At 40.2% G+C, this 14,486-nt stretch overlaps 1 protein-coding gene across 1 annotated transcript in view; it reads right to left on the bottom strand.

Moving 5' to 3' along the window:
* Positions 1 to 1,947: 1,947 nt before the first annotated feature.
* LOC136884811 (zinc finger protein OZF-like) overlaps positions 1,948 to 14,486 on the bottom strand; it is a 45,626-nt gene continuing 33,087 nt past the window's right edge. Inside the window, exon 5 of the mRNA XM_068230096.1 lies at positions 1,948 to 3,760. Coding sequence (XP_068086197.1) covers positions 2,809 to 3,760 — 952 coding nt within the window. The 3' untranslated portion in view covers positions 1,948 to 2,808. The remainder of the gene's footprint in view (positions 3,761 to 14,486) is intronic.

Here is a 14,486-nt window from a genome sequence, read left to right as displayed (position 1 = left end):
TCAAATCACATTGATGCAAGCCTAGAGTCAGTCTAGGTTAATATAAATTACACAAAATTTCAAATTACACTTGCTTCAGATCCTAAAGTTCATTTCATAATTAATTATTTTAAATCACTTGCTTCAGAAATCCTTAAGTTCAATTAAATAAATTAAACATGATTTTAGCTTGTACACTTGTTGTAAGAAAATCCTAAAGCTGTTATAGAATGACTTCAGATTACACTTACTTCAGAAAAACCCTAAAGTTCATTTAAGAATCTAAAACAACTTTCAAATGTTACGTACATTCAGTACGTGTTGAAGAGATGTTAAGTACAGAACAAAAATGGCCAACCAGACACCAGTGGGTTCCGAACCCACAACCTCCCGATTTCACGTCGGTTGCACTACCAATTGAGCTATGGTGGCCTAGGCCATCTTTGGTCTGTTGGAAAGGATCTAAGCTACAGGTCTGGTACTACTACCATCACACTGTAGAGTACGTTTAAGTTACCCGTTGAGGGCCAAGTCTAGTGTGATGTGGCGCTTACGTCACTCGGCCTGTTCCCCTCCCTTGCTGTCTCTCTCACACCTGCATGAAGCAGCAGATACCAGTACTTTTGTTCGTACAGCTGTCTCTGACGCTAAAGCTGAGTCATTCTTTAATGAAAAAAGACTTAGGAAAATCATATGCCAGGGCGTAAGACTTCCTGGTACAATAGATACATACATCATCATTATAGACTGTTATGCCTTTCAGCGTTCAGCCTGCAAGCTTTTGTGAATTTACTAAACGTCGCCAAAGAACTCTATTTGCAACTAATGCTGTGGCCTCATTTAGTTCTATACCTCTTATCTTTAACTCGTTAGAAACTGAGTCTACCCATCGTCGTCTTTGTCTACCTCTACTTCTCTTCGAAAAGCTAATTTGCATACCATACACATTGCACCTATTTTCAAGTTCCAAGATATTATACTGCAGGCTTTTAACATCAATTCTCACTGAATCCCAATTGTCAACATCAACACCTTTGATTGATTTTAATAATCTACTTTTAATTCCATGTGTTCGATTTTCAGTACGTTATATGATCAAACGGTGAGAAGTATACTAGACTTGACTTCGTACTGGACTGGACTTCAAGCTTTCATAGAGAAAGCTTGACTTTAGGTAGCAGAGGAAAGGAAATGTAACTTTCCTGGGACCTGGTCTTATTGTGTTTATGAATTGTGGTAATAACATACAACTATGGAGTGCTTCGGCACTTTGTATTGTACCACCTGTGGCAGTTGGTATATGCTGGTGAGAGCTATGGAGTCCAGTATTTCAGACTTACCAAAATTTATGTTCCAGAACCAGTGTGTGTTGCTCGAGTGATGTATCTTTAAACCAAACGTTGGAGTATTATAATGGTACAGTATCTGTGTGATGTAACAAGTGCCAATTATGAGATTACACAAGTTGTGTTAATACACAGAGAGAGTGAAGGGAACGCATCTACATATATGTGCTTTGTTCACCAGACTGACTGCAAATGGAATGTTCGTCTTCACTTTTGGTTTCTCAGAGTTTTTGTTGTTGTATGTTATTGTGTAAATATGGACTCATCCAACAATATTTTGAGAATGTGTTTTATGAATATTTTGGTGTGTGGATTACGTGCTCATGAACGGATTTTGCTCTGAATAGAGTTAATATAGACGTGAAGTTATTGATGAACCTACGTGTAGTCCGTACCTATATAGCTATTTTCAGAAGCTTAGTTAATGCCTAAAGGAGATGTACCAGTACGCAACATTATGTACACACCTTGGGAGTGGAAGATGTATCATGCTCTATCAAAGTTCAAGGGATCCATTCTGGTCAAGTCTGGAGCCCATACTACGGACATTTCGGAATATTATTTTGTTATGTTAGTTTAATTATGTTACTTTCTTTGCTAGTTGCTTTACGTTGATCCCACAACATATACCTATTATGGCAACGGTGGGACAGGTAACGGCTAGAAGCGGCCATGGCCTTAATTAAGGTACAATCCCAGCATTTGCCAGGTGTGAAAATGGGAAACCACGGAAAACCATTGACAGGGCTGCCGACAGTGGGGTTCGAACCTACTATCTCCGGAATACTGGCCGCACTTAAGTGACTGCAGCTATAGAGCTCGGTTTAATTACGTTAGTAATCTAATCAGATAGACTTAATTTGACGCCCAAGCGTGAGGCGATAAAGTATTTTTATTTTCGATTTTATTTTCTTCATACTGCAGTGGTTAATTATTTGCATTATATAATAATTGGCACCCGGCATGGGGCGATTATTTGATCTTATTCATATTTGCTTATTTTAATATTATGGCAATGGTTATTAATGATTTAAATTGTTATTCACAAATATTACAGTGTGTGTGTGTGTGTAGGATATTGTACATCCAGTTTGCACTCTTAAAGAAACTTCTTACCACATCCATTACACCAACGTGGGGACAACTCAATAATCGCAAAAATGTGTTGAATATTAGATTTTGTTGAAATGTTACCGCATAGAACAGATTGATATGTTTGTGTCCAAAAAGCGCTGTCTTGTTTACGCAACTACGATATATATATAAATATGAGAAAGTGCAAATATAACCACACTTTTGACCAAAACTGTTACATACAGCATTGTCAACAATGTGGGCGAGCTGCAGTATATCTTATGATGAGTTTTCGGAGACTTCAATTGGTAAAATACTAATTTTCGCATTGTTGACAGGTCTGTAGATGATCACCAGTATAGGCAAGCATGTGTTGTCGATTAACATTTTTCTCATATATTTTCCACCTTCAGTCATCACAAGAATTTTGACAGTCTCCACCTTGTGTAAACAGATGTCGCTGATGATCCGTCTTGTAAGATAATTTCTTTCCACGTTGTTTACCGAAGGTTGTTGAAAGCTTATGAGTGTGTGTAAGCACGTGTTGCCGAAGATGTGACTTCTGAGAAAACTTATTACCGCATTGATTACAGGAATGTGGACGCACACCAGTATGTATAAGGTCATGTCGCCGCAGGTCACACTTACGAGTAAATGTATTAGCACACAGAGCACAGGAGAATGGACGGACACCAGTATGCGTAATCAGGTGTTTTCGAAGATACCACTTCTGAGAAAATTTTCTACCACATTCATGACAGGAATATGGACGCTGATCCCTATGTGTAACCTGGTGTTCCTTGAGATACGATACTGAAGAAAACTCTTTACCACATTGTTTACAAAAATGTGGATGCTCTCCAGTATGTGTAACCAAGTGCTGCCGAAGACTGGACCTGTGTGAAAAGTTACAACCGCATTGATCACAAATATATGGACGCTCTCCACTATGAGTGATAAGGTGATCTCGGAGTGTCGACTTACGAGAATACTTCTTACCACATTGATCACAAAAAAGAAGACGCTCACCACTATGTGTTAGCAGGTGATCTCGAAGACTCCCCTTACGAGAGAACTTCTTATCACATTGATGACAGGAATGCGGACGCACACCAGTATGTGTAATTATGTGTTGCCGAAGATGCGACTTCCGAGAAAACTTTGAACCACATTCATTACAATAAAATTCCCACTGTCTGATGGAATGGATATGGTTTTCTTCAGAGTCGGAGAACTCCTTTAGGTTACATTCATTATGAGTGGGCAAAATGCATATTACCTCATTTCCTTTTTTCAATATATTGCAGCTACTGTTACATGAATCCTCTGGATCTCCAGTCAATAATTCAATGTTCCCAAATCTAGAAAACAGAAAACAAAAAGTTAATACATTTTACGAGTAACATAAAATCAAATACAATATCGAAAATAAATGCAATATATGTAACAAAACTGCTCCTTGTCACATTACACAGAACTCCAAATCAAAATAATTACAGATAAAGGCCCGAACAGATAGGCCCATATAATTTCCAATTGACAAATAGAAAGTTTGCACTTAAGAACAGCACATCCAAATAATTCAAGAGGGTACAATATGGAAGCAACGATTGTGAGAATGTTTCTCATAGTGATTACCTTACATGCATTCTTCGAGTTTATTTATAACTGGAACTCATCACATTTGGGTTGCCAAATAATACCTAATGTTTTAATAGCTTAAACCATAGTGTGGTTACATGTCGATAAGATTTTTCTATCATCTACAGGGACATTGGCAAGGGCTTGTAGACAATTTGACGTCCAATTTCTGAGATACACACATGTACTGTAAAGCCGGAAAGAAATTTCTGACTGAAGCTCCTCAGCTACTTCAATGATAAGTCGTCAACGTAAAAACAATAAGATGCAATAGGGTGAGATTCTGTGTGTTCATAAGAAAGTTGAACTAGAAATCTCAGATCAAGAAATAGGGCAGAACTAGCAACAGTAGTAAGGTAGCAGTCCGTGATCACCTCAGAGGATTCATGCCTCGCAATATGCAGAAGTCGCCTGTGGTTGGGGTGTATTAACACAAATGTGTATATCTTAGCAATATCAGCTGAAAGAGTAACAAGATTATTTCTGTAACATAAAATAATAGACAGGAAGTCAGGCTAAATTTCAGGGTCAGCAATTTACAAAGAGTTCAAAGCTATCCAATTTGCTGTGCATGAAGTTGGCTTGTGGTTATATTCACAACTGCACAGTTCAACTTCAATGTATAATCTGACACAATAGAGAATGAAACAAAGTAGCATATGGATCTTCCAGTACTGCCTATACCAAATATAGGTAGCAAACAAATCTAAGTACAAATGCCAAGCTTCATGACAATACTACAAGACACTCAGGATAAATGACTCCCCCAGTCCAAAACATCCTGAACTAGTACAATATCTCTTGAACTGCTCTTCACCGATACAAAACCTGTGCTTAACTAAGTATTTGAGTGGGTGACACAACTGCAGGCCTTCTAACATTTATATCATATTGGGAATTGTTTGTTCTTTACAAGCCAATAAGGTGTGGGGTCCATTGTACCGGGGGCAATTGCGTCCGTTACACCGTTTAGATACATGAGAAGCAAAAAAATGGAAGCAAAAGGTTATTTTCCCTCATAAACTTGCGGCAATAATGTTTGTGTGTTTGAACATTGTACGATCAGAATTTCTATCATTATCAAGTTGGCTATTGTTGGTATTCTGAAGTAAAATCTAAAATGAATGGCAATGTCAAAATGACCGTGAATCCAAAACAATCAGTGGATCCAATTCACAATGCCTTATTTTCAGAGATAATGCATGTTGTAAAAAATGGTCCAAAATCCACGTCACATTCCCTTGCAATAGTACTAATTACTGGTAAAGCAGAACCATGGCCATCCTCCTATACTGGTACTAATCACAGGTATCATACCCATGGCATGTCTCACATAATGGCACCACTCACAGGTAACAGAGACCAACAGTTTTCCCCACATTAGGGTACTACTCACAAGCAATGCAGACCATTAGTCTTCACATAGTGGGACTAAAACAGTCACCGACTAGATCAATGATAATGACAATATATCTTCTTTAAAGGGGCCTATCTGCTAGGTACCAGAACCTACTGGTACAAGGTGCAACAAAATGAAAAGATAGTTAAAACTTCAACATGTATTCACTGACAAGAATCTAAAGTGAATGATGATGACAAATTTGCATGAACTGAAAACAATCTGTTGATGTGATTGACAATGTTTTAATGACTTCACTATGCAAGGTATGATCAGAAAGAACTTGAGGATAAAACATACAACTTAGCTTGGAGTCCCAAAGCTTGACGTTGCATCAGCTTGTTTGCATCCCAGAGTTGTTGTGCTTTAATCCTCGACAGAGCAAGTTTGCTACATAGTTTTTATGTCCTATAGCCAAGAACACCCAAACAAGAGATCGTAAGTTCAAATCTGCAGGTCAGAAGATAGTTTTAGAGTGGTTTCATATTTTCATACCAAGCTGCTTAACATAATGTCACTAGTGTGAAACTCCTTCCCCTCAAAGACTTAGAAGCATTTGACCTCCTCCTTATGGTGTACTCTACTGTGTCCAGCACAAATCTCACATGGAGTGACCGGGATTTGAACCACGGAACCCAGTGGTGAGAGACTGACATGCTGCTGCCTGAGTTACGGAGGCTACTATTGAGTAGTATTACTTTTATAATTAAACTTATGTGTTAATGGTCCACCTTTTCAATCCTATATTATGCAAAGTGTATAGACTATGTAGTATTGAAAAGGTGGACCATTAAAATATAACTTAAATTATTATTGTGATCACAATTCAATATCGATCAAAACCATGTTTACATCCTATGATATTGAGTAATATGGCAAGGCAACTATGAGCTATGATATAATAACTTCAACAGAAACCAACAGGGAGAACAATCAGTAAGATATATACCACCTGCAGGAAAAGCTCCTGCCATGGTGTCTGGAAATTCTGCACCACCACCACTATGGGGACAACAAATTGTGATAGCGAAGAACACAGGGAAGCAGGCTAGGAGCCTGGAAGACAGCGATTCTCCAAGCCCAAATCATTTCATGTAGCTTGCTCTTGCTCCAGAGGAATAAATCTCGCATTGACTGACAGAACACACGCACCACTCTCAATCGGGCGGCACATCACCTCTCAACATCAGAGTGATATTCTAGCAGTTTCATTTACCAGCTTTGATCTCGCTTGTTGGTATTTATGATATTAACTATCAGGAGCTAAGGAGAGACAGCAAAAAACGCCACACTGCTCATGCAAAGTACAACAATACAGTGGCACAGCAACAAGCACTGGTCTTCCTGCCCCATTATACATAGTGAATATGAGAAATCTGAACCCGGATATCAACCAATCACCCCCAATCTACAAAATTATCATCACGATACTGTCCAATGCTGCACGAGATTATCTCCTAGAAATTCAGTACAACAAAGATGGCCATGCCATCAAAACTTCTAGAAATTTTTACAGTCCTAATCAACAAAATAAGACTGGCGCATTTTGGACACATGCCGCAGCACAGAACCTGGCTAAACAACCCAGCACAAATAAGCGCCTTTGCGTCCACCCTCCCCTTGGTCAGTGGTGGCACATGGGGTTGATGGTGGCACATGGGGATGATAGCAGCTACATGGATGATGTTATTGCTGGCCATCCTCAGAAACAGGGACATCAAATATTCCAGGCCATTCACATCCGGAATTCTAACAGACACACCTCGTTGATGCGTATCCTTTCCTGGAATATGGCATCAATGAACCAGCTCCTGAGGGATGGTTTGCTGATCTACGTGAAGTGATGTCATGCAGAGGCTTCTTGGTCATCTTGACAACAGCGCAGACACTGCAATCGCTGTCAATTCTATGATAATGCTACTATTACTTTCTTCAAATTGTATGTGCGATTTGTAGCGGTAAACACACCTCAAATTCTTGCACAAAAAAGGGATCACTCAAATACAACACCTGCAGTGAAGATCATCCATCTTTCTCAGTTAAATGTAAGGGTAAACGTCAACCTTCTCCCACTCAGCCAGAAAAACTGTTACCTATCACACCCATTAACATCTCTACCGCACCCTCCCATTCCACTCTTCCCCAGCTACCACTGAGAACATCCTGAAAATCATCACTATGGAGCTCCAGAATATTCTCCCATTCCAACGTCCTGATGTTCTGTATCAGATCCAGCAAGCGGTGTGACTGATCTTCCACTCACTCTGACAGAACGTTCTCTGGGATGTGAAAGCACTGTGCATTATATTTCCTTGATCCTAGTCCACTGTTTTAGTAAATGAAAGTTTAATATGATAATGTGTGTTCTTTAAGGGTCAAGTTACCAGTGCTCCATTAGATGTTGCATAGGGGCAACAATTAATATTCATAAATCCATCCCTCCAGAATAACATTACCATTCTTTAAATGAATATCTATCTGAAAACTTTAAAATAGAAATCACAATTGGAAAGAAAATAATAGCTTTAGCAAGATTTTATACACGTCTTGGCTATCCCCACCTCAGAAATTTGTAGAATATACGAATCATAAATACAGTACTTAAATAACAATCACAGATTTAAAAATTACATCATATACACAACAACAACAACAACTATCAATTTATGATCAACTATTACATGATATACAGGGTGATGACTTACGCTTCCCTTTCCCCAACCCACTCTACATCACATACGAGCCTGGAATGTCTGATATGCAGCCCTAACCTAGCAATGAACTATAACATTACCATGCTACCTTCAATGGGAAATGACCCTGCCCCCGCTCTACTAACCATAAAAAATATATTAACAAACCCAAAGCAACATAACCAACGTCTCCGAACAGTCATATGGTATACATGAGCCTACTGGGTATCATACATACGAACAATATCACAGCATGAATTACAAGATAAAATTAAGAAATTAGAATCCCCACTAACTATTGTCAAACCTAAAACCCTGCAGCATTTAACACCCTTGAAAGGGCCTTGGCCTGCCAAGTGACCACTGCTCAGCCTGAAGGCCTGCAGATTACGAGGGGTCGGGTTGTCCCCATGATGCATCCTCTCGGCTGGTATTCTTGGCTTACAAGACCGGGGCCACCATCTCACTGTCAGATAGCTCCTCAATTCTAATCGCATAGGCTGAGTGGACTTCAAAGCAGCCCTCAGGTTGAGAGAAAAATCCCTGACCTGGATGGGAATCAAACCCGGGGCCTCCGGACGAGAGGCAGGCATGCTATCCCTACACCACGGGGCCAGCTTAACTATTGTCAACCGACTTAATATTCATCACCACACCTCCCATCCTCCCAAACCTCCCCTCCCGTCCTACGCATTCCAAGTATTAAAATATTCCCATGAACAATACAACGCATACCTTCGCATCTGTGACCCAATATTTGGAAATACCATTAGAGATGCTTGATCATACATCAATGCTATTAAAAGAAAAGCATGTGCAAACATTTGCACTGAATTATCCAATACAACTGACACTTGCAAATACCAGACCTAAGTTAAAACAACTGACAAACAAAAAACAATCCTAGCCCTATTATCTAATAATACATAACAAATCTGCACTCACTGATAATAAAACAAAGACTGACATTTTTGCAGAACTTTATAAAGTAATTTTCTCACCATCTTCCGATCCCAATATCTACCATCCTGACCACGATGCAATATTGGTATATTTGGGTATCACACAAAATCCTCTTTGCCCTAAATTTGAATCCCCTCCAGCTTTTGTCTCTCAACATCCCCATAATGCTCCTATTACAGTCTAAGACAGGGCCATCCAGCTATTGCGCTCCGAGAGCGCGCCCGCGCTCGGGGAGCACTGGGCAGTCAGACTAGCGCTCCTTCCCCTACCACCACTACAGTGTGGCAGCGAGGAGACCTGAGACAGACGATGTTCGGACCGCGCTAACTAGATATGTATGTACAGTCGTTCGTCCGACGGCTTTTGTGGGTTTGTTGACATATTGATAGGGCTGTTTTGCCATAACAAATATACCGCATATACAAATCGAAAGGTACTCCGATGTATGGAATATGCAGGAAACGAAATCAAGGGTTAAGTAAAGAATACAATAATGCGATTTATTCAAAACTGAAATTTGAACATACCTGAGAGGAAAATTCAACAAAATTTTACCAATATTATACTAATATTCTTAAACAATTACGCGAGTTTCTATCGCTCATCGTTGCATGGTGTTTACTTTTGGTAAGCTTAAGAACCGAAAATAAACGCTCACAAATGTACGTTGAGCCGAACATTGACAGAACTTTATATGCATGTTTATATAAAAGGGGGTATTCTTCTTGCGGAAAGCCACTATGAAATTCTTCCAAACTTCGTGACATTAGAAAGCGGTCTTTAAGACGAACATTTCACTGCAGTTCAAGCTACTCTAATTGAAATAGCTGTGGAGCACTGTCTGCACTAAGAGAAAATGTTCGAACAATTACATCTAACACCGCTTGGGGTTCTGATAATTCAGAAAATCTCTTTTCAAACTCTTCTTGTAATTGGCGAATTGCCTGCAAGTACTCATCAATGTCGACAACTTATTTCACTGCTTCAACCAATGGAAAATGTCCTGTGTCCCTTGCACACAACTGGTTTTCCCACAAAATCAATTTTCATTTGAACTCTGAATTTCTTCCACCAAATAGCAGATATTGTGCTTTTCGCCCTGAAGCGATTTTTTTCTTTTTGCTATTGGCTTTACGTCGCACCGACACAGATATGTCTTTATGGGGGGCAGGAAAGGGCTAGGACTGGGAAGGAAGCGGCCGTGGCCTTAATTAAGGTACAGCCATAACATTTGTGTGAAAATGGGAAACCACGGAAAACAATCTTCAGGGCTGCCGACAGAGGGGTTCGAACCTACTATCTCCCGAATACTGGATACTGGTCGCACTTAAGCGACTGCAGCTATCGAGCTAGGTAAGCGAAGTGTTCAAGGTATTCAGATGGACAGTAATGTCACTTAAAAAGGACCAGTCCGCCACCCACGTAGGATTACGCAAAATAATTTCGGGCCGCTCTTTCATGTCATAAAAGGTATCTGTTGCATTCCGCAAGCAAAAAACTCGATGACGCACCTTCGCCTTGCTCAGCCATCTTACTTTTGCATGGTACGGGATATCCGGATACTCCACTTCGATGTCATCCAAGAACTCTTTGACTTTTATTTGTTGCTATTTGCTTTACGTCAAACCGACACAGGTAGGTCTTATGGCGACGATGGGACAAGAAAGGCCCAGGAATGGGAAGGAAGCGGCCGTGGCCTTTAAGGTACTAATTAAGGTTCAGTCCCAGCATTTGCCCGGTGTGAAAATGGGAAACCACGGAAAACCATCTTCAGGGCTGCCAACAGTGGGCTTCGAACCCACTATCTCCCGAATGCCAGCTCACAGCTGTGCGCCCCTAAGTGCACGGCCAACTCGCCCGGTACTCTTTGAATTAACGGCGCATGAGTCCATGGGATCGAATAAAATTTACCACTTGCACAACTGTTCCGATTACGTCTTTAAGTTTGGCGACTTTTGCACAGATTGCCTCCTGGTGTATAAAGCACTGGATCGCCGCCATTAGGGTAGTACCGCTCTCAGTCATTTTTAATTTTACATAGCTGAGGAACCCCGTGCGTAGACCACATAATGCAGGAGCTCCATCCGTCGTTACACTCGTGAACCGCTCCCATTTTAATCCCATTGACTCAAAAACACACTCCACTGCTTTGAAAATATCAAAACCGGTAGTGGTGTCTTTGAGAGCTACCAAGTCTAGGAAATCCTCGGTGAGCCGAATATCGTCATCCACCCTCGAATGAAAATAACGATCTGAGCTGTGTCCGCAATGTAGGTTGATTCATCGAGGGCGATGGAAAAGGATACAAAATTTGCTGCCTTCTCCATTAATTGTTGTTCCATATCAACGGCCATATTGTCTATTCTGCGAGGTACAGTGTGAGGAGAAAGAGAGATTTTGTGAAATTTCTCAACTAGCTCCATAGGACAAATACATGCCGCCGCATCCATTAGGCACTCCTTGATTACATTCCCTTCCGCGAAGGGTTTCCCAGCTTTGGCAATTTGCGACGAACATTTGTAGCTTGTTCGTAAAGTGGGTCCACCAACCTCACTCTCCTCAATCTCCTGTCAGACAAAAATACGGCAAGTCACAACTTTAGTGTTCTTCAGATAATTCAATCATTTATACATTCCCGTTTGTAAATAAGCATTTAAAAATTAAAACAATAATATCTACAGAACAGTGCTGCTTGAAATTTTCTTTTAATTCTTCCAACTTCGATTAGCGACTGGCGTCTGTCAAATCACCGTAATAATCCCTGTGGTTGGCACTGTAATGCCATTACAAATTGTGTTTTTTTTAAACATAACATCTCTGTGGTACACTAAAAAATCGGATACTCTCTTCGGCCCGGCGGGCAGACCGCTCGCTCAGCTAGCCAAGCTCCTCCCACCACTACCGAAACTACCTTCCCTCAAAGCGCTCGGAGCACTGGCTTGGAGCGCGGCCAGAGCGCTAGCGCTCGGGGAGCGCTGTTTGGATGGCCCTGGTCTAAGATATAAAACACACACTCAGGAATAAAAAGAACACAGCCCCTGGACTAGATCAAATTTCTTACAGACACATATAAGAAGCTCCATATCCCTTTCTACAACTCCGAAGTAAAGTATACACCATAATTCTCCATACTGGATTCTTCCTCTCCCTTCCCCCAAAATTGCGTACATGCAAAAAAATTTGTTATTTTGAAAACCCCAAAACCTACCATCCCAATTAAATTCTTATCATCCCATAAGTCTTCTAACAGTGTTCTAAAATCTTAGAAATCATCTTAGCTCACTGCATATACTCCTATCTCAACTCCCTCTGTCTCATACCTCAGTAACATGCCAGTTTCTCTCCTCAGCACTCCATACATAACCATGTATTACATATCTCTGTATTCATCACAAAATATTTACCTACAAAAATATCTGCAGCCCTTACCAGTCTTGACGTCGACAATGCCTTTTAACGGACTGATATATAAACTCCATCACCTTCCAGTTCCAATGACAACCATCCATTTAATAGCCAAAATCAGTATCTATAACACATTAACCTACACATTTCCACTTAAAGCAGGAGTTCCACATGGTATCCCACCATCACCATTTTTGAATGTCCTGTGGCTGTAGAATCCAATAACCAATCCTTGCAATCCCATCTCTAAACCAATTTAAATGAACTTGAACAATGGCTCAATCTCTGACAAATCAAAATTAATATAAGAAATTCTTTTTATAATTATTTGCTTATCGTAAATATACATGCTGTCCCACTTACAAACTTCTTCTAAACTTAAACAATCAACCCATTGCTGTAATGACCACACTTACATACCTACGCATAACATTTCAAAACAATTTTCAGTAGAATGTACAGTTTGGACCAAATTTATAAAAAGGTATCTCACAGGATTCACCTCCTCACCTGGCTGTTAGGTCAAACCTTGGGATTAAAAGTCATACAAATCACACTTCCTACCAATTACCACTTCCGAGTCAGACAAAAGATACATTTAAACCCAAAATGGAGTTATGGACAAATACAGATCACACGTCTCTGGGCAAGGTTTTTCTTGTTATTTTTCATTTCCTCAGAAATTATGACAACTTGGTTTATTAACATGGAGAAGAATTGGTTAATAAGACCTGAAATGGTGAAGTATAGTGGGAAGGCAGGGAAGAAATAGCTTCATAGAGCAGTAAGATTAGCATGGAGTGTTGGTAAGGTACTTGCAGATTGGACAAAAGCAGTAATTACACTTATCTATAAGCAAGGGAACAGAGAGGATTGCAACAACTATCGAGGTATCTCAGTGATTAGTATACCAGGCAAAGTTTTCACTGGCATCTTGGAAGAGAGGGTGTGATCAGTAGTTGAGAGGAAGTTGGATGAAAAGCAGTGTGGTTTCAGACCACAGAGGGGCTGTCAGGATCAGATATTCAGTATGTGCCAGGTAATTGAAAAATGCTATGAGAGGAATAGACAATTGTGTTTATGTTTCATAAATCTAGGGAAAGCTTATCACAGCGTACCGAGGGAAAAGACGTTCACCATATTGAGGGACTATGGCATTAAAGGTAGATTGTTAAAATCAATCAAAGGTATTTATGTTGACAATTTGGCTTCAGTGAGAATTGATGGTAGAACGAGTTTCTTGGTTCAGGGTAATTACAGTGGTTAGACAAGGCTGTAATCTTTCACCTTTACTGTTCGTAGTTTACATGGATTATCGTCTAAAAGGTGTAAAGTGACAGGGCAGTTAGGTGGAAATGTAATAAGCAGTCTGGCCTATGCTGACGACTTGGTCTTAATGGCAGATTGTGCCGAAAGCCTGCACTCTAATATCTTGGAACTTGAAAATTGGTGCATTGAGTATGGTATGGAAAATTAGCCTTTTGAAGTTTAAATTGATGTCAGTAGGTAAGAAATTCAACAGAAATGAACGTCAGATTGGCGATACAAAGCTGGAACAGGTAGATCATTTCAAGTATTTAGGTTGTGTGTTCCCCCAGGATGGTAATATAGGAAGTGAGATTGAATCAAGGTGTAGTAAAGCTAATGCAGTGAGCTCGCAGCTGTGATCAACAGTATTCTGTAAGAAGGAAGTCAGCTCCGAGATGAAACTATCTTTACATCGGTCTGTTTTCAGACCAACTTTGCTTTATGGCAGCGAAAGCTGTGTTAGAAGTAACAGACATGAAAGTAGCAAGAATGATTGCTGGTACAAACAGGTGGGAACAATGGCCGGATGGTACTCGGAACAAGGAAATAAACACTAAGTTAGAAATGAAGTCGATGCATGAAGCTGTACGCATAAACCACCTTCAGTGGTGGGGTCATGTGAGATGTATACAGGAGGATAAGTTACCTAGGAGAATAATGGACTCTGTTATGGAGGGT

Source organism: Anabrus simplex, chromosome 13 (assembly GCF_040414725.1).
Source record: "Anabrus simplex isolate iqAnaSimp1 chromosome 13, ASM4041472v1, whole genome shotgun sequence".
In the NCBI taxonomy this organism is placed as follows: Eukaryota; Metazoa; Arthropoda; class Insecta; order Orthoptera; family Tettigoniidae; genus Anabrus; species Anabrus simplex.
The sequence above is the reverse complement of the archived record's forward strand: the minus strand, read 5'-3'. Positions and strand labels throughout refer to the sequence as shown.